This window comes from Drosophila santomea, chromosome 3R, assembly GCF_016746245.2.
Source record: "Drosophila santomea strain STO CAGO 1482 chromosome 3R, Prin_Dsan_1.1, whole genome shotgun sequence".
NCBI classification, from domain to species: Eukaryota; Metazoa; Arthropoda; class Insecta; order Diptera; family Drosophilidae; genus Drosophila; species Drosophila santomea.
Window position 1 is genome coordinate 15,148,098 of NC_053019.2, and position 23,820 is coordinate 15,171,917.

Here is a 23,820-nt window from a genome sequence, read left to right on the forward strand (position 1 = left end):
CTTAGACGCAGAGACATAACGCCCACAAACCGGCCAATACTGCCACACCCACTGTTTTAAAAATGTGTTTAAATATTTGTATTTTATATTTGTCTTTTTAATTTCTATCGATATGTAAAAAAAGTTTTAGCAGCGCCTACTCCAACGCCCTCAAATCGCCCATAACCTCACACTATAATATTTTTTCAATTTTTAAAAAATTTGTATTCCAATTTCAATCGATATTCTCACTCCCACTAGCTGAGTAACAGGTATCTGATAGTTGAGCAACTCAACTACAGCGTTCTCTCTTGTTTTTAGAGTAAATCTATCCATATTACTTCTGCCCAAAAGGCAGATACTCTAGATGCCAAGATTGTTACTATGTTAACACCTAATCTTATCGGATGATAATTCACGAGAATAATCCGCACATGTGCGAAAATATCGAGCCAGAAGCACAGAGGCACATTTAAGAGATCGCCATAATGAGTTTTGAAGTCGCGCTCGGCCGCGAGTTTGGCTTTCTTTTCGCCAGAGCGCGCTCTCTTTGAAGAGAGAGAGAGAGGAAGAGAGAGACCGGCTGTTTTGAGTACGGAGTACGAGTAATGGTAGTGATATGGCAATGGCACTCGCATTCTGGTCTCTTTCTAATCACTCGAAAAGCATTCGCCTGGGAATCTGAATCCGAAGCTGAATCGGAATCGGAATCCTTATCCCACTCAGCCATTCCATGTCCCTATACATGCATATGTATGTATGTTGGACAGCGGCGTACATAAAGCGGCGAGAGAACAGCTTTTAGCTTTCGGAGCGATCGAGATCGCAGATTGCTTGGCGGTACGTACGGCCGCTACCAAGTGCGGATCGCCGAGCAGTGTTCAGTCCGCAGCGGGAACTCAAGCGAGCCGAAACGAAACATCGCCAGATACAGATACATATTCTGTGGTTCGCAGCACTTGGTGGTCCATCGGCTCGTTCTCGTCCGCTTCGTTTATTTACGCGCGCGCGTTAGAATTAGCCAACTGCTTGAGTTCCGTTTCGTTTGTAATATTACTCCAGTTCTAGTTCCAGTTCCAATTCGAAATCGAAATCTAATTCCCTGTACTAGTGTATCCTGGCCAGCCATGTTGGCCAGATAGCGACAGCGACAACGACAGCGATAGCGATAGCGATAGTATGCGAAGCAATCGGCGCGTTCTTGTGAACTCTGACATGGTGCACAGTTGTGGGACAACCTTCGCCACCGAGAAGTTTGCAAAAATAGTCACTGGCCGAAAGCGAAAAGAAAGCCAGAAACGCAGAATGCCAAAGGTGACCAAAGGTGACCAAGTTAATGGTGCAGCTCGAAAGTGAATGCAATTGGCGCGATGTGTGAAGTTCAAGCTTAACATTGGCCAGCCACGAATAAATTCTGTGATTCGGCAAAAAGATTCATCATGAGATCGTACATAGGCTAGAGTGGTAGTACTAAAGTAGTTTATCTAGCTAATCGCAGCCATAAGTGTGTGAGTCGTTTTAATACCCACGAGCCGTAGCCACAGCCGTAGCCGTAGCCGTAGACTTCGCGTTTCTGTTCGTAATTTCGCATTTTTTGGCGGGTGCGGTGCCCACGGCAACGGAACGAGACTGTCGCATTTCAATTAACAAAATAAGCAAAGAGCCAAAGAGCCAAAGAGCCATAGAGCCATAGAGCCAACATAAGTGTTTAAGATACATATACGAGTATCTACAAGATATATGTACACACATATTGCCGCACATACGCACTGTGGATTTTGCTGCTCTTTCGCGCGCATTTTTGCACGTGCCATTTGCGATTTGGGATTCGGGAGATTGGATTTGGGAGATCGCTATCTTATCTGGTCATCGCCATGTCGGATGCCGGTTCACTCGCTGCCCCCGCTGGCGGCCAGGAGGTCGAGTGCCATCGCCTGCTGTCGGACTTGCCCGCCTTCGCGTATCCCAGCACCACACTGCGCTCCACCACTTCCGGTCACAGCACACGCACGAATAGCACCACCGTGTGCGAGTCTCCCGGTGCAGGGGATCGCAGCTCCTCCTCCGCCTGCTCCGCCTGCTCCGCCTACTCCAACGCCTCCAATGCCTCCGATGATGACGAGGATGAGAGGGATGATCGTGCCCTGGAGCGCTGTCTGCGGGGGACGACGGACGACCTTGGGGAGGCCGGGCTGCGGTATTCGCTGAAAGGACCACCGCCGGAGCTCTACTCGGCCAAGAAGGACTTCATCAGCAAGGGACCGCTGCTGGGCAGACAGGTAGGTCCTAAATCCGAGTTATGTGCATAACAAATAAATATTTGCAGCGGCCTAGTCCTCCGCATCGAATTTCGTGGGCTGATCGAATTCGCAGACCGGGATTTTTACGATTTTTCATTTATTTGTGTTTGTATTCGTCTTTGGATTTTTTTTTTGTTTTTACTCTTTTTTTTTTCTACTTTATCGAAATCGGCTGGGCAAGCGAAAACCAAATTCAAGTTAATTTATTGCATTGATTCCACATCGATGTGTCGAGTTCTTTCCTTTCTTTTATAATTTCGGTTGATTTGTCGATATTTTGGTGTGCTCGTCTCGTTTTGTATGCCGCATTGTTTTATTTTATTTCATTTCATTTCATTTTTTTCCGCTTTTGCCGCATTTGCCGCTTCTCTGGCTCTCTATTCGATTTTGATTAAATGCCACTGGCGACACAAAGAAAGCGACAACCACCACAAAGCGTTGACCACCACCGCATTTGAATTCACACGCCTCACTGACCACCACGGAGTACTCGCACACCGGCACATTCGGCAGCGGATAAGCAGTGGATCCCGAGGTGGATTCCATGTGATTCTCGGCGACCTCACCGTTCGACAGCTCCAAACCGACTGAAGGAGGCAACGTGTTCGGCGCACATCGATCCAAATGCAAGTGCGTGTCCACGCAGTGGTGCATCTATGCATCCACTTGACTCTGGTCAACAAACCACTCCCTGGACAGCTACTATTCAGCAGCCACTTCTTCTCAAGCTGACTCATAATCCACTCACCCATCCCATCCATCCATCCATGTGCGTCAGACAGGGACTGCTGATATGTCGGACGTGTGTTTCCGCCAGGTTGCCGTTGCCGTTGGCGTTCTCGTTCTTGTTCTTGCTCTGCAGCAACACTTTTCGGGAAAGCGAAAGATTCTGCATCATGTCCCACGGGAGATAAGAGATTTGGAAACCCAGTTATCTAATAGAGATAAAGCACGAAGACGACCATGTCTGGATGACACTGATATTACCACTCAGCCTATTGGGAACGAACGGTTTTTGCCCATTAGTGAGTGGGGCAGCAGACGAATTTAGATGCAAATTTCAACAGTTTCGAAAACATTTACAAGTTCGGCGGGAGGAAGTGGAATTGCAATTACACGAGCTGCGTGGAAAGCGCACATAACTACGATTTACAAGGCTCGACAAGGTGCGAAAAGCGTTCGTTTTGGGACGTGACAGCAACAAATATGGAAACATGCCTAGAACACGGCTTACTGACGAACTGACTTACTGGCTAACTGGCTTACTGGCTAACTGACTTAATGGCTAACTGACTTACTGGCTAACTGACTTAATGGCCAACTGACTTACAGGCCATTAGAATTTTATCAACGTCCGCTGGGCGGGCAATGTAAAATTTGAAAAACAACACGATCCCCCGGTCCACGAATACATAATACATACTACATAATGATAGGTATGGGTGCGGACTGGGAAGTGATAACGGGCCATGTGTGGCAACGTAACCCCCTCGGGATCGAATGGGAATGGCTTTGGGAATGGTTTTGGGATTCGGAATGGGAATGGGAATGGGATGTACTGCTGGTGGTTGGGCGTGACTATGTCTATGGATCGTATATATGCACATCGGATGGCTTTCAGAAGCACATGAATAATTGTGACATATTCAGTGCGGTGCGGTTCACTCGGTGCGCTGCTGTGAGTGAGTGTTTCGAAAATAGATTTTCTAATTTTTCGAGTGGCGCCTAGAATCTGACAAGTCGGGAAATACTTGGCTGTAAGTAAGTACGGCGACTGCCTGTATTAGAGTGCGCCGTCCAATTTGTATTTCGACGATGAAATTTGCACAATGTGTAGAATTTGAATATTTATTTTCTTGCTTTTTGTTATTGTTATTGTTTTGTTTCGCCTTTTGTCTTTTGTTGTATTTTTTTTTTTTTTTGATTCGCTTTTTTTTTTTATTTTGAGTCGTACGTCGTCGCTTTGCGCGTGTTTCTCTGTCCCAGCGGCTTCTCGTTATTCATTTTGTCTTCAATTTATTTCGTCTACTTTAAATAAAAACATGAAAGGAAACTAGTTGCGGCAAGCCGAAGCTTACATACCCTTGCAGTAATTACATATATGCTTAAGAACTTATTTTTTATATTTTTACGAATGATACAGTTTTCCGATTTTGATCAAATTAAAACCGAATTTCAATGTTGTCCAATAACTGGTTTGTACCAAATTACACTTTTCATTAATTAGCTAGTCACTTTCCAATACAGATATTTTGACAGCCATCATATATAGTCATCCGATTTTGATCAAAAGTAAAAGGCTACAGATACTGATCAAAACTCTTCTTTAGTGCGTTGCAAACTGCTGACTGCAATCGACATACCCCGTGCAAGGGTATAATGATGAAAATTTGAAGCGTTCATTGACACTACGTGAAATAAGAAAAGCAGAGGAAAGAAGTCCGAAATGCTCAATTTGTCAGTTGCCAAGAAAGTACCACTCAATATGTGGGTGTTGTCGAATATGCGATGAGTATGACCATCCATCCATCCATCCATTTATCCACCCAAAACTAGATGGATAGCACCCGAAGACTTAGAAAATCGAATTGTAGCCAACGATTAATGATCGTAAGATATTCAGCTCGCCTCCCAGTGATTAATGCCACACATAACCATTCCGTATGCCGATTCTCATGCAAATGAGTAGGGCGTGTCCTTGCAGCCCTTTGGTTTGTCGGTTGGGATGGGGTGACAAATAATTTGTCGGAATATAAATGCCGTCAGAGAATAAAAAAAAAAATAAGCCACAAGCAGTAACAAAAAGCCGCGAAGCAATTTCAAGTAAAAAGGCCAGAAAACGACCAAATCATTTTAGGTGTGATGCCGGGGCGTGACTTTGGGGTGCTGTGCTTATGCTTTAAGCTGGTTATTTTGAATTTAATACAATTTTTTTCGCCAAAAGATATATACGTGATCTGCATGCAAACACTTCTGCGAAGGCCCGCATCCCCCCAAACCGCCCCTCCCCTTGCCATGGAAAGCCACCCACGTTCATCACAAGAGCAAAGTCCCAAGTGCTCATTTTCTAGCATACGAAAACTGTCAAAACGATGAAAAAATGCTTATAAAAATCTTGGAAAATATTTCAAGGAACAGCGTCGACGCGGGCATACTCTATGCTGATTTCTGAATAGTTAAAGCCGTTTTAAAAGTAGAATATTCCTTAAACATATAAACTAAGCCGCCTAGCTTATAAATTAATCATTGGCTTACAGGTAATCATATTTGTATTGTTCACCTGCCCAATTAATTACATCCAAGCCATAGGAAGTGTGTAGGAAAACAGCACCAAGGCATTCCACGGGCTGTCTAGTGATTGCTCATTTTAATTAATTCCTTTTTAATTTATCAGTCAAGATTAATGTTAAACATGTTCAATCTGGCTAGGAGTTGGTTTCGGAAACCGAATTCGGCGTTGGCCCAGCCGGGGTTTCTGTGTTAATAATTTAAATATGGATTTTAGCGGCCTTTTTCGGCGGGGTATTAGCATAATTGGGGGCCAGTGTCCATCCCCGGCTGCCGAGCTAATCCACTCAAGGCGAAAACACCTCTAATAATTACCTGTCCAATTTTTCTTCACATTCTGGTGAATCTGCTCAATCTGGTGATTTTTCTATTGATTTCTATATTTTTTTTTGTTGCGTTTGTATCTGGTGTGCGAGTGTCTCTGCTGCTCGCAGGTCGTGAATGTGAATGAATTTTTTAACAAATTATTTGGATATTTTGGGAAATACAAATTTGTTTAACTGACTGGTGGTGGGCTTACATCAAAAGGCCAGAACCGCCCATAGAGCACAAGCTGGTTTCATCTCGTCTTGATTGTCTTCGGGGTCCATTCCAATGCTTTATTTGGTGTTTAGTTTCTGGTCTCAGCTCAGCTCAGCTCAGCCCCATCCCTAGACCCAAAGACTTGGTCGACTTATCTGGCCGTTCCGCGAGCCTATCTTAATGATTTCTTATTTATTTGCTGCCATTTGTTGTGAGCCGACTTATCGCGTTTGTGGCCATTTGGCGATGGAGATGGAGCGTGTAACATCGCTTTACATAAGTCCATTATATTTTATTTTTAACGACACTCTTTTAATTATTTGGCCCCGCCGGTGGCATCATCGCTCCCATCTTCACGGTCAAGGCAAATGCTGGATCATCATCGATACTGTTGCTTTGCATATAAATTTGGGACTCCAATTTGGATTCAGATGCGTATTCAAACTCGGACGAGACAAGACGTCGAAGTGGACGGACTCTTTGGGGCGGTGCGTCTTTATTCATATGCTAAACTCTTCTGAATTCAGAAGTCAGAAGTCAGAAGTGGCTTAGCCGGCCGACGGGCTCGGCACTTATTTGAAAGCCATTTGGAAACCTTGGGGCATCATCACTCTATCATCGCAGGCGGATGGGTGCAGCATAAGCTGAACGCAGTCCGCGATCTAAATACTCAAAATACTCAAAATACTACAAAAAGAAGAAGGTTCCTTAATGGCATCGCCAGTTTTTTGGCGTATTGTTTTATTACTGTTCCCTCGCTGCTTTTTATTAATATTTCGATTTCAAGGAGGAGGCATTCCGATATTTGTGGCGATTTATATGTGTCTGCTGAGCCTTTGTTTCGATTCCCCGGAATTAGACGAGGCATTGCGGTTCTTCAGCTTCGATCTATGCGGGGTGTTGTTTATTTATGGCATGGTATTATATACTCATTCATTTGGGGGGGTCATGATTTATTGGACAAGTGATGTCGTTGTGATGGCACATCACGTATACGCCCAGTGGTGCCATGCAGTTCCTGGCCTGCAAAGCCTCACAGAGTTCAGCAGAAATGCGCAGCCCCATTATTCTGGGAACGCCGAGCTATACCTGACATATATAAATACAAGCTATAATCGCATTATTGCCACACGCCCTCCGTTGGCCAAAATCGAATGTTCACCATCTTTGCCGCAGGGCATTTGCCTAACGGTTCCGGCCACTTAGCGGCAACCAAAGACAAAACAGACCGCCGCCATTTGCATAGAAAAACTATTCAAAGTCATTACTAAATCAACCTGTTTTATGTGTTATTTATTAACATTTCAGTGTATAAAGTGATATGGAGTGAAAGATTCAGGCAAATGTTTGAACGCGTGTACAAATGTTGTAATAAGCAGATAACAATGCAACTTTGTTTTTTCTGCAGTATCTCGTATCATGATGCAGTTGAGTCAGGGTATGCTTGTTTTGCTTATAAAGCTATATTCCTGCCATGAACTATGTACCATTTTACACTTTATATTGCAGCTAAACACAAATACAGCATCAGCAGCAGCCGCAGTTGCTGAGTTGCTGAGTTGTTGGCCTTTCCTCGACGACCACACACGTGGTTATCGCAAGTTATCAAGATCTGCGAGCCTCCATCTCCATCTCATTGAGCTGGCAGGTGATGTAGGGGTGTTAATTTGCAGTGACAGAAGTGCACGTCACGGCAAATTTGGTGTTTACCCAAATGCTTAGCAGCGAAGCTGTAAGCAGTGAGCTGTGGATACTCAGAAGGAATGGTGTGTTTGCATAGAGTGTTTCTTGATCAATAGCAACTACATCACTCTTTCAAAATAAAGCGCTACGAAAGTGTTACTTTCGATTTCAAACACTGTGGCTCTTTGGATATATTTTCGCGTTATATATACGCCTTTTATTGCTATGACTTTTATTGGTGCCGCATGACAAAGTTTAGCACAATAAAAAATCATGTTTATTGCTAAATTATGTTATGACAGTCTTCTGTGGGGAGTGCGATTCTAGTTTCGCGATATGCCTGAAGGCATTTTCATATTGGCCGGGCTGAATGATGTGCTACTTGCTATTCGATCCTCTTTTTTTTCCATATTTTTTTTCACATTTTTGCCGTGTACCTAAAGTTGCTGTACTGTATGTGAGTACTGTATGCGATCGATGTGATCTGCAAACGATCTGCGAGGCATCGCTAATTAATGCTGGTAGCAACAAGTTCAGCTCCCTTATCTGTAGTTCTGTATTTTATTTGAATTTCATTTTATTTTTTTGCTTTTTGCCGGTGAGCTGGGGCTTGGGTTCCATGAGCTGCGGCACGTTGGCGTGTACTATACTATATACTATACAATATTCGGCTCAGCTGTTCGACTAGACAAACATGGATTTTGTTTCTTTTTAAAACATTAAACAGACGTTAATGAAACGCTTATGCTTTCTATTTTTGGCGGCACTCATGAGCTGATAAGAGTATTGCTGGAAATGATTAATACTATATTTCCCAACCCCTTTGGAAATATTCTTGGTATTTTTGGGATAGCGAGAAAAAAGCTTGATTAATTACTTGTTTGGACCGCCGTTTTCCACATCCATACATTTAACATTTAACATGTACTGAGTGAACTTGGCCCGTTCTATTTATTGTTTACGCAAGTGCACTTACCCATATGTTGAAACAATTATATATTTTTAACACTTATGTACATTTGTGCCGCTGTGTTTTTTTTATATAAAATGCATATACTCGTACATACATACAAACGAAATATGAAATGCTACTTGCGCAAATAGGAACATGAGCAGTGTGATGCTCGAATTCCTGCTGCCAAATAGCCTTTTGCAATTAATACAGCGGGATACAGCGTGTGTGGATGAAAATCAAATTTAAATTCAAATTGAAATTGAAATTGAAATTGAAATTAACCCCCAGTCATAACATCATATCAAGCACTGTCGTATATCGTACAATCGTACAATTGTATATTTGCACAAACGTTGCTTAGCATTCGCTTCTTTTTGCCAGGGGCAAAATTCAGCCTTTGCCGTAAAGATAGCGCGTCATAGTAAAAAACGAAAAAAAAAAAATTAAGCATTCAAAATGAAGTGTAAAAGTGAAAAAACCTAAGCACCCCTATTAATTTAAGCACTCCAGACAATTGCCACAAATTTTGGGTAAAGCAGGCGTGTCAATTGCTGTACAATATAAACAAATTACTGTTGGCGGTAACAACTTTAACCGTTTTTCGCTGCCGGCAGCCAAACTCAGGCGTGAATTTGTCAAATGATGGCCGAAAATGCCACTGGTTCGCACAAGCTGCCGCTAGGTGGCTCAGCCAATAGTGTATAGTAGCGGTGTAGCGGTGTAGCGGCAAGCTTTTAACGTATAATTACGATTGTATTCGCATTCGCCATCGAACTAGTCGCTTTTGCCAATGCGAATATGCACATGTGTACGTAAATATATGAATTACCCGCTCCCTGCCACGTTATTGTACAATTAGTTGTATTTATGCTGCTGCTTGTTCGTCGACGGCTGTCGCTGTCTGTCGTACAATAATTAAACGACCATTAGGCGTATTTAGCGCTCTGCTCCGAAATTTGGGTCATTACCAAAGCCAGAAATCAGCCCAAACAGAGCCATACCAAGCCACACACGTGCTGGCCGTCGATCAGATGTGTTTATTGTTTATTATTTATTGTGATTACGATTATGATTATGCTATTGTGGGCCGTCGTCTATCCGCCTGTCCACCCAACCACCACCCACTGGCCAAACGCATCTGGTCTTTATATGGATTATGGAACTAATAATTCAGAGCCTGCTGGCCGCCAAAACGATTTGCATCAAAATGCACAGCCAGAGCAATAACAGCAATAACAATAACAATAACAATCACAGAGTTAGAAGGCGAAAGTCGGCGGCTGGTACAATTAGCAGCTGAATGGATCGATGGTTATCCTCGAAGTGATACATGATAAATGCAATATAAATAATGTGGTGAGGCCTCAGAATCTAAAAATATAAGCATTTATAACCTCCATAAATCATGTTTATCTTTAGGCGTTAGTACACACGCTTCTTTCACGACCTCTTCTCATATTCACATTTTATAGAAATGTTTTGGATACGGTAATGATCATGCTATCTTCCATATGTAATGCCTATTACTTGCAGTTTGAAGTACCAGGTAGCGAGTAGTCGATATGGGAGTGGGAGCTCCATCTGGTTTGGAAATATTGAGGCGTGCGTGAAGAATTCGAGGCGTGGGAACTCCGTGGCTGGCTGGGGTTCTCGATTCTCGATTCAGAATTCGCGATATGCCATCCGCAGTTCTGAATGAACGTGGCCGTAAGCTGGGGTTGCTCTTTAGCGCCAAAAAGCGAGGTTGTTTGCCCGGCTTTTGGCCCCAGGGCGCCTGGCCGTGTTTATGGGCTCACTGACAAACTGACAAACTGACAAACTGGCAAACTGACAACTAAACGCAATTATGACCTAATGAAATCGGCGATTGGGATTGGGAAAAAAGAGACAGCGCCCGAATAATGAGAGCTGCCAACGCCCCGCTGAACTCGCGCAGAAACAGAATTAATTATTGTTAACCGTAACAGTTTTTGTTTGTAAACCTGCCAGGCATGTGTCAAGGAAATTGGGTCAAAAATCGCTGGCCCAGGGCACCAGAATCGCAGTGTCCGCAGCAAAAAAAAAACGTGTCCGCGAAACGAGGAAACTCGTTTGAAACCGAGAAACTGCGAAACGGAGTGAAAAGACTTGGGGCTGTTTGGATACAGGGTATCCACTATCCACTATCCACCCACAAATGAGCGCTCTTGTTCAATTTGTCATGCCGAGCGTGACAATCGAATAGGCAATCAATCGATCGGCCCTGCTAAGTAGATTGATGGCAGAGCTAAGCCAAATTAGAAAAATTAGAATAAGAACGTGGTAGCCCGGCTGGAAACGTTGGGGGTCATAAATACGCGCCGTTAATGAACGCCGTTTAGCGGCAGACAATGCAAATCGGCGAACAAATGTCAGGCAGTTAAACACATTTGTATGGATACTGCGATCCATTGATTTCGCAATCCATGGCTCTGCAAATCGATCGATCGATCGATCGAATGATACGATCGCTGTATCGATGGTGGAACCTTATAATCCGGTCTTCGAGCAGATGTGCGTCGTCGAGAGCTGTGCACACACGGCTGTGTGGCACACCTTCTGATTAAGAGTGGCCAAGCGACGCTGGTGAGGATCGGGCCAACTATATAGTTACTTGTGAAACTATGGCACCATGGCACCATGGCAACATGGCACTACCCACTAAGAAAACATCGTCTGTGACTAAGTTCGAGTATGTGGGTCTGTTTGCACAACAAGAGCATGTGTGTGTACGTGCACACACCGCTCACCGCTTCGCCTTTCAAGTACATCAACCTCGAGTGGATCTCGTTGGCTTGCCAAATAGAATACACTTGTGCCCCCAGACGATCTCAGTAATTATTATTACGAGTATGCATAAATATCAATTCGCCTCTATAAATGCCTTATTCGATTGGGTCACAATGAATCAAAGCCTTCGCTTCGACTGCACTGGTTAGCCCACTTGCCAGTCAAGCTACCAAATTGGTAGAAAAGACGATTCAAATCGAATCGAATGTATTCGAATCGATAGACAGATAAAGTCGAAGTGGTTCCATTTGCCAAATTTGCATGAAAATCTCCAGCGGTCGCTCCTTTTCTGTGCTAAACTGCGTGCAATTAAAATTAAAGCAATTAAATTTAAGTTTGTCTGCCCCATTAATAATACATTTCGGTGGAGTTTTCAAAAATCGTTTCCTCATTTGTCGCCGAGGTCGTAGTTTCCGGAAGCCTAAAAGCACCCTGCCCTTTTACAGAGTGCTCACAAATCGCTTGGGGACGCGAACGAAGATGGGTGTACTGAATCTCTGAATCTTACGCCTGCCAGCCCCAAAAAATTCGGTGAGGAAAACCATCTGCTCCCCATAATTATCGGACTCTAGACTTGGCCAATCGAGTTTGGTTCTTGTAAACATGTCAAAGTGAAAACAAACTAATTGCCTGAGCACATCCGACAGCTGCGCGAATCTGTATCTGTATCTGTATCTGTATCTGTACTTAAATCTCATTCGATCTGCTCCACATATAGTTTATATGTAATATATGACTACAAGGCCACGAGATGGATGACCAAACTTTCATAATTTGAATGTCAAGAGCGTTAGGCGCTGACTACTTGAACAGATGCTGCCAAAAATTTAGATCAAATTTAGGAGGACGGGGCATTAATTTTGATGGCTTCTAATTGTCAGAAATAAAGACGGCCTTTTAATGGAGTCCACAGATCTCGCATCTATTGAATACCGAGAATTTCGGCATATCATCCGCGCCACTGGAGCTGTTAGATGATTCTTGTAAAACGCCTTGCTTGCCGGAGCCGGAGCGTACACAGATACAAATAACAATGGCAATTTCAACACATTTTGATGAGAACTGTCAAAAAAATTAAGAAATTCCAGCAGTCCAGTGGCCATCAGCGCCATCGACGTTCCAGTCTTGTTGCCGTCCGCTCGCCTAGTTAATGAATATAATCTCTTTTGATGGATTGAACAGTCACCCCAAAAGCCCAATGCCCAACCTGACCAGGCCCAAAAACCAAAAACCCAAACCCAAACCAAAAGCCAAAAGCCTCAAAACGCGGCTTTCAATGGCCAACTGGCAACTGCCAACTGACAACTGCCATCGCCATGAACTTGGCTCAGTTTTGTCTCTTTTCCCACTTTTTTCTCGGTTCAATTCATTGTCTTTGCTGTGGGCCTTTTTTTGTTTCTCGTGCGTAATAATATAATACGAAATATTTATTAATTTTTATGGTTTATATTTTGTTAATTTCTTTTCGGACCGTAATCAGTAGCCAGAAGTGTCGCACCGGTAATCATCAGCAGCTTTTCGCAGCTGCTCAAATTTGTGAGATAAGTATGCGCCCACTTGCGGATACCCTATACTTTTTATTACTCCCTTCCATTTAGCGCAATCAGTTTAACTGCTCGATCATCTTGGCTTAATTAGCTCAGTCAACGATTGTCATTTTTGGCTATCAGCAATTAGCCAATTGGGCAGCTTGAATAATTTGGCATTTAGAGTGGACCTTATCTGATCCTTTCGCTGGCTAATGAAATATTTAAAAAAACAAATTCCTAAGCTCTTTGCATTTTTATAGCCGCACAGTTCCGGTCCAGAAGTTTTGGCCAGGGCACTTGCCAGACTCAATTAACTGGGATCTTATCGAGCAGCGTGCTCTCTCAGGGAATCCGCCTTATCGATGGGTTCTGGCAAACCAGTTTTGCCCTCTCGAGTATTCCTAACCTTTTGCTGGCCCTCTTGGCTGCCAAAAAAATAAAAAACCGTGTGGCTGTCATTTCGCATTTGCTTTGTGGTCGCAAACGGAGATTTAATGAAGCGTTAATAAGTACCCAAACAGGCCCTTCAGGCCATCCACAGCTCCAGAGCTCCAGAGCCACAATGAAGGGTCTTAAATACCCCATATCGACAATGGCTGGATGGCAGTTCATATGTACAGATGTAGGTTCCCAACTCTCTGGGGTCTGAGGTACTGGGCACTGGGATCTTACTTTTATGATCGCTCTGACGTTTGCATATCCCAAGATACTTGCTGTGGTGGAGAAGTGTGTAGTATAGTATGTGGGGTATACAAACAGCAGGCCTATTGCCATTCCATGCTGAGCTCGGGAATTCTTAGATCCATCAAATCCATTCAGTGTTCTCATTAGTGTTTGTACAGTTGTTGTAATTAAGAGCGGCGAATGCTGTTATTTTTTTTTTTTTTTATTTGTGTATTCATTCTCGGGCACAAAACTTCTTCAATCAGACGCCACGGACCACGTAATTATTTCAGCCCATTTTTCATTAAAATGTAATAATTCATTAGGGTATTATAAACAATGTGTGCGACCATCTGAGTATCGAATATTGCAGACGATGGCGACAGCGCCCTTACTTCTCTTCCTCATGTTGTGCCCATGCTGTTGCTGCGGCTGCTGCTGCTGCGGATCTTGCTGTTGCTGCTGCTGCTGCTGCTGCTGCTGCGAGTCTTACTGCTGCTGATGCTCTTGTTGTTCTCGCTGGAGCAGCAGCTGTTGCCGCGGCACAAAACCAGCATCTGCGCCATCCGCCTGCCACCAACACAAGTGATCTTTCAGTCGCTCGCGTGACGCAGAGCCGATCATATTTGCCTGCTCCTCCTACGCAAAGCAAGTCCACTGGATGTAGGCACTGTGGCTTGTACCCACATTCACCCACACAGCAAACAGGCTGCTGTCTGCAGAGCAAGGACCTCCTGATTTGTGGCAAGGCTTGGCCGCTTAAACGGCTTACAAATTGCAGTATCGCAGTTTAGTGAACCCGCAGATCGCGAGTTTGTTTCTTCTGCGTTATGTGGCATTGTGATTTTGTGATTGCAGAATGGAGTTGCGCCTGCGCGACATTTCAGTGCTAAATCGGTGGGCACTGAGTGCTGAAAAGGCAGCACAGTGAAAACTCCTACGAAAGAAGGGACAGTGAAAAGTGAGAAACTCAAGAGTGCAAAATCAACTAGAAACGATGTACAATAAGATGGTGATTTCCACTGGGGATTTTCCCCAGAGAAAACAGCTGAAAGCAGCTCCACCGACGCCTTTCATCGCGATCATTAAGGTAGGAGGCAAGTCCGCCACAGTTGTCATAAATTGGCTACTTGGCCGACTCTCTATTAATTTTAATAGTGGCCATTGGCCAAGTGGCGACCTCAATTGGTGGCCCATAAAATTGCCTGCCACAATGTCTTAATTTGAAAGCTACGAGTAAAGTTGCTAGGGAATTTATGCTCTCTTTAACGTGCAGCATAGAGTTATTGCCTTGTTTTCAGCTTCTGCCAGTAGTTTCAGCAATAAAATGTACTTTAAGTGCCTAATTATGATTTGATATGCTGCTAATTGGGAAATCATAACAAAAAAAGCCATATTTAAGAGCTTTTTTATTGGGGCATTCGCCAATTAGTGGGCTAGCATCTAAGATCATCGACCAAAACAATCGTATAGCTTCAGGGGTGCAATAAGACAAGAGATTCAAAAGCAACCAAGTTGGCGAATTCGTCGCTGGCGGAGCCAGTTTCATAAAGACAAACATCTTTATTCTCATAGATATACTTGTATATAGCTACAAACAATATATCGAATTAATGTCACCGATTCAGGGACAATACCATAAATTAGAGTTAATTTGAGTGCGAATAACCCAGTGGAAGCTAGCGAAACCGCTTGCATAATAAATTGCATACTTCCTGGAAGACCAGTGGTCCGTCCACAACCCTCGAGAGCAACGCACCCACATGTCGGATGGATCTGAGAATTATGGCCTCATGTCACAGATCGCGGGCGAGGCACGAGCGACATGCTCGTATCTCGGAGGCATGTGGCAATTAGAGCCAAAAAGCGGAACCACATCCACGATGGCAATTTTGCGAGAAAAGTCCCCGAAATTTGTCAGGGGCGTACCGATTTCATTTGGTCATAAATTCACACGAATAGGGCAGGGCTGCGGTGCGAACTTAACGAGCCAAGACGAGATGGTCTCTGAGATAGACACTCCCCAAGATCCCAAGATCCCAGTCCAGATCCATGCCGCACTTAAGGATCCCAGACGTGCAATTAGTTTGCCGGCCACCAATTGAAACTACAAACTTTTCCACTTTTCCGCTTTTCCGCGTTTTCACAGAGGGTCAAGTGCAGTGCGATGGCCAGTGGGCGCCAGAATTGCTGAGATTCTTCCTCTTGAAAGTGAGATATTTTCGTAATTGGCATCGCATTTATCAGATTGTCAAAATCCGTTGCAGATGGTTGCAATCGAGCACTGCGATATTATTAGTAGTTGGCCCAGTGCAACCTGCCAAAAAACAACGGAAGTGAGCCAACTTTGCATAGCCGAATTTTATATATCCTAGCATTTCGAACTACATCGAGGATTTATGCATATTTTCTTTGGTAGCAGTATGCAATAGTCCTGTAATTATTATACAATTTAAAATTGTATTGTTAAACTTATAATCAAAGTTAAAGTGCATATGAATGAAGCTGAAATTCCTATTGAATGCATTCGTTTTTTTTTGCGTTCTTTAAGGAGTTCTTGGTAACAAGCCGAGGCAACACAAATTCTATCCATAAATTTTAAATTATTCATGCATCTGTACGGCACACTACACTTATAATACCCCCTGCAAGGGTATGAAAATAAGTTAAATAGAAAATAGAAAGCATATTAGAGAACTTATGTGCGTCTTGCGAACACGTATAAAATGCTATTCTAAAATTATTTGCGAGAGAAAGAACTTTCGGCTAGAGGTGGGTGCGTGAATCTCTGGATTCCTTGGCGAGGAAAAGCGAATGCAGAGCTTTTCCACCCAAAAGAGCTCGGCCATCCCATCGAAGATCCTACACATGCACCCACACACCAACACACCCACAACCAGCCAAGTTACCTGCTCTCTTAACCTTGTCGATACGCAATCTTTATGGTTGGATCGTTTGTTTGGGCCAAACGCTTGCGCAAAACTAACGCAGAGCAGGAAAATGCGAACAGAACAGAACACACTTTTCAGATTTCGTGAAAACGTTTTCTCAGTCTTGTCTCGAACTTCGCGCCAATATCTGCACAACTGCTGAACACGATCGCGGAAATTCACAAATGCCGAGAACTTTGCGAAATATACAACACATATCATAATTCGAGTGGGTTAAATAAAATTGAAATAAATAGATTTCATGCAGTTGTGCAGCGGAAGTGCAAAAATAGAAATATAAAATTGCATAAGATTAATGTGGAATATGTCAATTATTACTGTACGAAAAGCGACGAATTTGTAAAGATTTCTCATTTCGAGTGTGCTGAAATATCAAAGTGAATAAAACTATATTTTCGAGCTAGCGACTTAAAGGTATATCATTTTGAAATGTTTTAGAAAATATTAATTAAATGTGGCAATCTCTCCTATAAAATTATTTTACTTTATTTTCAACGTTTATTTTACAAATCTAAGCATCAATAAGTTTCAAATAACATTAGCTCGTAAGCAGGAAATTATTATTAACACTAGATAATATCCACATTTCTTTCAACGGCAGGAAAAATGCCAACATTTTCGAATACCATAACTTGTAGCCAATCTTTTCATGCTTCAGAAGAAAACAATTTAGGCATTTTGCTTACACACAGTGCCTACTAAAATTAATGTTCAAATTCTTGAGCGTAAATATTTTTAAGAAAATGCCGACAGGCATATAAGAAATCGGTTTTAAATAGATATTTTACACGGTGTGTAGAATCGAATTGAAATTGAAGCAATGTTTATGCCAAACTTTCACACATTTCAGCGCCACTGCAAAAATAAAATCAAATCGAAATACAATAAAAATCGAAAATTAAGTAAACACGCCCTTTACTAAAAATAGTTAGGTCGAGCGAATTTCCGACTCTGTAGGATGTTGGCTGGCCAAAAGAAGAAGGCCAAAATTAATTTGTTACCTTTTTTTGCAAGCATTCAATTCACGTAAGCAAACAAAACAGAAGAGAAATATGCGTAAGGAAAATGGGGGGAAAATAAACAAAAAACGCAAGAACTGTGCTAAAAAAAATTTAGACAAATGATGAGTGCGAGAGGCTTTGAGGTTAGATTTATGGCAAAATAAAATTTCCAATAGAAAAGTCGGAAAAAAGTCGGGGAAAATGCATGGCATGGAAACGAAGGCAATCGAGGACGCCAATGCCGGGTGCCAAAAATAGCTCAGTCGGTTTTTTCTGAATTAACCATTTATTTTTTATGTTTATTTTAACATTTTGTGTACTTTCTTTTTTTTGTCTTTTTTTCCCTTTCCCGTCCCCGTTTCGTTGTGTGTATTTTTGCAAGTAGACAGAAGCGTGTCAGAATTTTGATGTATGTATTTGTTTGAAATGAACTCTTGTGTGCAGCGAATCGAACGTTTGTCGGCTCAAAAAAAAAGGCCATAAAAACTATGATATAATACATGGCCAGCAAGCAACAACGAGGAAACAATAAAACTGCTTAATTAACCTACCAAAAAAGCAAAAAGCGGCAGCTAAATGCTGAACAAAAAATGCAATTAAAAATTGTGATATATGCAAGGCATAAACAAAAATTATAAAAATACACCAGCAATTTGACAATATATAAAGCAGGCGAAAAAAGAGGCACCGACCAATAAAATATGTATAAAATATGAAAAGTAAGAGTACAAATAAATAGCAGACAACGCACTGAAATAAAAACAAATATAAATATAAAAATAATAACTGTGGCACATGTGGGCCGATCCGAGTGCTTTTGCTTCTGCTTCTGTCTGGGAAATTATGTTCTGTTGGATTTATTAGCTGCGACTAGACATCTCCGGTTTGACTTACGCATCTAGATACAAGATTCGAGATTCTAGTTTCTACATTCTAGATACTTGTGCAAATGTATCAAGATATTTCTCAAGAATTTTCGGCCCCTTAGTGTGACATTCTTCGGGCTTTTGGAATTAGCAGAACAGCCGGCGACGATGCATAAATAAATATTTTGATGACAACATATAAATGAAAACAAACCGGAGGCGTTAATTTTTTGCAAGCATTTTTGAGCCGTTAATAAATAACTGCAAATGTTCCAATGAACGGCCAGCTAATTGGCGGGTGTTAAAATGATATAAATCTGCATTAGCATGGTGCAATGCCACATGTGATAAGGAAGCACTTTTAGGCTCTGCCATGCCATTCTGGTAACACAATGGATTGTCAGCTGAAAGCTTGTAACAAAAAGTGTTAATAGATACATCTTACCTGACAACTACGCTTATGCAAAACACATACAAAAGACGTCAAGAAAAACGTGTCGGAAGTTGCACGACAGCAAACACGTTGATAGTCGCACAACTCTCGTTGAACATTAATATAACATTTGTACGACTACTTGCTACACTTGACCCGTGTTCGTGTTTTTCCCGCAGTCTTTGTTTCGAGCGGAATTTTATGAGTTGTGGCTCGTTTTTGTGGGCCTTTTGCTTCCGTTTATTGTAAGATCGATTAAAAGGAGATCCTCCCACTTCGGCGAGCCCATCAATTTTAATTATCGAACAAATTAATCAGTCGCAACTCTCGCATCATTAAGATTAATGATGCCGGTCAAGCTGGGTGGCAGTCGCAGAAGGCAGAAAGCAGAAGGCACAGCAACACCAATGCCGCTGGTACGGCAGCCAAATCAGCTGGCAGTACCAACAAATATGCAAATAGCGCACTTGCCTGAACTCGAACTCGAACTTGAGTGTATCGCGAGCTGAAAAGTGGAAGAAAAAACAAAAAAGATTCAAGATCAGGCAGGGGATCAGAAGCGAACCAAATGAGCTGTGGCAAATGTGATTAGAGAGCGCCTATTAATTGCCTGTTTAATTGGAACTCAGATATGGGAACACACGAGGGTTTTCCCCCATCCCCATCCACATCCCCATCCCCATCCCCATCGCAATTGCCCAACAGCCCAATCTCGATTCGGAACCATAAATAATGTCGCGTTTTGAAAAGTGCACTGACCCGACCAAAAATTTTTGATATGCTCAGACATGCAGACGTACTCACATGTGCAAACTGCTTATACCCGCAAAATATGCTCTACTCAACTCGGGCTGATTCATGTGATTCATATGTCCCGTTTTGCAGTGCCTTCGCCTTTGCCTTCGCCATTCGGGGAATAAGTGAAACGGGAATCGCCGCCAAAATCAAATTCATAAATGCATTCGCGGGGGTCAGTGACGTGCCTCAAAAAGTCAGCCGTCAAATGTCGCCTCTACTGACGTATCTGTCAGATACACAATGTCCGATCCTCGGTGCGCCGGCAATTTCGCAGGGATACGCAATGAATTATTTATGAAATGCAGACGAACTGCCTCCGCGATCTGAATGAACTGACAAAGAGACACAGGCAACACAGGCAAACACAAATTGTTTACACATGCACTAGCGAAATCAGGGAAATGTTGGCATGAAACCAATTTGATATTTTCATTTCATGTCCTTAAGTAAATATGCACTTGAATTCTTATCATATCGGAAGTTTTGTGTAGTTCAGTACGTAATTAATTACACATTTTGAAGTGATTTTTCCACAGTGCAATCCGAACTCGAACTTCACATTGGGCATGCACTTGGAGTTATGGGCATGGGCTCAACTGGAGGCTCTGCTAATGAGGCAGAGTTGGCAGAATGACTGACTGAAGGAGTGGCTGACTGACTGAGTGACTAACTGACTGACTGAAGTGAAATACGAGCACGAGCCCAGTTGCTCATGCAAATTTTAAGCGATTAAAAAGCCATAACTTACTGTATCAACACAAAGCGTTGAGGTTAATTGACAGACAACCAGACAAACTCGCCCAGACACAGAAAAAGATACATGTTCTCGTACAGCCAGGGATAGATAGAGGCACTCACTCTACAGGCAGTGCTCTCAAATTAACACTGCACACATAAAGTAAGGCAGCAAATGACAAAATGACAATAATTAGAATAAATGAAGGTTTCGCAAGGCTTTTCCGCATAGCTCGCGGAATGCAAGTGGTCAGACATGGAGCACATGCTCTTCGAATTTCACATCTGCTCCCTGGGCCAAAAAGGTCCCATTGAGTGGAGCTCGGCTTCGCCGGAACCGAATTTAATACAAGTCCGAACTGCTGATGGCCATTTCCAGGGAAGTACTCTGGCTTTGAATTCTTCACGCGACTCGGTGTCTTGCGAGATTCCCACAGAGTTGCTTAGTCAGGAGGAATGCGCCGGGAACTGGGTGTCTGTGCCTTTGCCTGTGCCATTGGTTATTGCACGAAATCAATATGATAGGAATCCTCCCAAGATTGATACGCTTAATTCCTTACATCTACTTAATGCGATGATTGATGTGGCGCCATTCTGCGTGATCAGCGAAATGCACTTGGCTCCAGCTCTTGCTTTTTATATTATTTTAATGACAAGTGACAGTGACGAAGGCGCCCCCACTTGCGTTTTTAATAAGCAGCACATCTGAGTGACATTCTGACTGGCAAAATTGTGATCTTCCACATTCCAGAACAAGGGAGGACTCGACTATCAGATACCCCGCTTATAAGATCTCAAGTTTCATACGGACGGACAGAAGGATGCCATACGGACATGGCCAAATGGAACTTGCTTGCTATCCTGATAAGAATATATATAATTTATATGGCCAGCAACATATACTCACAAGAAAATACCCCACAGTTTAATATTAATATGAAATTCCAGAGCCCAATTCAAATTGTTTGGTTCTTAAGTTCTTAAGTACAGGCATTCCATGGCTCCCAGTTGGCTCTTGATATTGTACTTTGAACGAATCCCCACCAGGCCCCCATAATTCTCAGCGAGCATATAAAATTAATGAATGCTCACCTGTGGGCATGTTTTCTTTTGCCCGCCACAAGCTCTTAATTGCCAGAGTGAATTTTCCAACTCATAATTTCCCGCTTCTGGCATACCTATGGGCCATTTTCCTTTTCAATGAGTCAATGAGTCAGACCATGACCATTTACCTGTGAGTAAGTTTAAGCATTCAGGTCTGCGTGTGTGGCGAAGGAAAATCACATAAACGTCTGACTATTTTCGTTTAATTACGCCAAAATATTTCACTCATCATAACCGCGAACGGGTAAAAATAGATTTATTGCCATTTATTGACTTGATGAATTAAAATAGCCCTGGCTAATGACTCAAGTCGGTGCGATTAATGGATGTGCACTAGTCCATCCCGCATGCACAACACGTCCAGCCCCCAAGAGCAGTGGTGTAGATTGAATTCCCTTTTCGGAACGTGGGGGTAAATTGGCCCCCAGCGGTCAGTCCACTGGCGCCCCTGGAAGTGCAATTCATCAAACTGCTCGTTTGGCATTCAATTGGTATTTGTGATCGACTCAACGTTCGGCAGTGGGATGCCAGTCAAAATAAACGACTTCGCCTGCAATTTGCCAGCGCATTCTGGATGTCAAGGCGGGGAAGACCCATCCAATATCCAATCAAACTAACGATCGCGTCAACACAATGTTTACACGATGAACATGACGATTTTCATCGGCGCCGTTGACAAGGATGAGTTTGATCATGGACTGGGCTCGGTGCTCAATTGAAATGTCAGACTCGGACTCGGACTCGTTACTCAAGTGCATAATCAGAGGCAATTAAAAACTGCACTGCCAATGCCAAGCACAACAAGATGTTTAAGAACAATAACATGGAAGCCTCTGTGCCAAACAAAAGCAAACAATATTGTGCTGGCGTCTCAAGTTTATTCACATTTCGCTCAAACACAGTGCCTTCTGCTTGTATTTTATCTACCTCCCGATTGTTTGTTTGTTTCTTAGGATAACACATGGTCAGCCGGCCCGTCAAGGTGGCATATCAATCATATATACGCACATATAAAGTACGTTTATGTATCGGATATATCAAGCAAGTGCTGCATACACAACGGCGTTGTCCGCGGCAAAAGTGCATCACGTATGCCGTGTGCGCACACCTTTGTGCCTTTTGTGATATTTTTGAGTTTTGAAATATTTATGAGATGCCCAACAATGCAAACACTGCCGTGTCATTGACACTGATGGTCGCCAAAGACAAGGACGTCAAGCTGGAGCGTTCAGATTCAGTTTCAGACGGTCGGCGGATCAGGCAAGATCGTAAAGTTAAGCCAAGTGAAATAGGAACTTTTACTAGTTTCGAGAGGAAGCGAAATTCTCGCATATCTGGCATACCTGATGCCAATCGCATTTGTTTACACTCGACGCGGCGATTATTTAACTCAATAGCGCTTTTTAATTTGCAACCTGAGCGAACCACATAAAAAATAAACAACAGGCATGGTTTTCCATGGTTTTGCGCCCCTTCTCTGCCCTGCCATGCAATCAACTCACATTCCACCGGTTGCTAGGCCATTTAGGCATATCCACACCTTGTTGCTCGAATGGGCCATCTGTTCTGTGCTGACCACCACCCACCAGACACCAGACACCACACACCACACACCACACAGCACACACATCTTCCACCGGTTTCGCAGAAGAGCCGCCTTCCTTTGAAGTGGCCAGTCGACCAGTAAATTCGCTTAATTTACAGCGTTTTCAAAATCATTGCCCCGAATTTAAATTTAAAACGGTTGCTCCTTGTGCTCTGCCCCCCCAAAATGTAGGGAAATGAAACCGCTTTTAATTGTCATGCGATTGGGGCTCGGATTTCGAGACTCGCTTCGGATATGGGAAGGTGTGCCAGGTGCAGAGCCTGTTTCCCACTCCTCGCAGCGGGGATTTCATCTCGGGCTGTCCAAATAAACACGCACACACACTTTGTAAGTGCCGAGGAGAGCAAATAAATATTTGTAATTTATACGTTTCTGGCTGCGTGGGCAACACACCGCAGATACAATAAATAAATCGGGTGTGAGAATGTGTAAGGCTGAATCGAATCGCAAATGCACTACGCCCAGTCAAGGCTCAAGTCAGGAAATGGACACAACGAGTTTGGGAGCCCGAAACCGCAAACCGAGAATTAATGGAAAACATTTAAAAAAATGCATTAATTTAGCAACTAATTGCGGACAAGCCTGCTGCAGCGCATAAC

At 43.0% G+C, this 23,820-nt stretch overlaps 1 protein-coding gene across 2 annotated transcripts in view; it reads left to right on the top strand.

The window, feature by feature from the left end:
• The first annotated feature begins 468 nt into the window (after positions 1-468).
• LOC120450953 (A disintegrin and metalloproteinase with thrombospondin motifs 9) overlaps positions 469-23,820 on the top strand; it is a 36,187-nt gene continuing 12,835 nt past the window's right edge. The window contains exon 1 of one of the 2 annotated variants that reach the window (XM_039634238.1): positions 469-2,258. In XM_039634238.1, the coding sequence (XP_039490172.1) occupies positions 1,854-2,258 (405 nt within the window). In that variant the 5' untranslated portion in view covers positions 469-1,853. Of the gene's footprint in view, positions 2,259-16,786; positions 17,093-23,820 lie in introns of those variants that run through there. The other variant, XM_039634239.1, reaches the window with a different exon arrangement.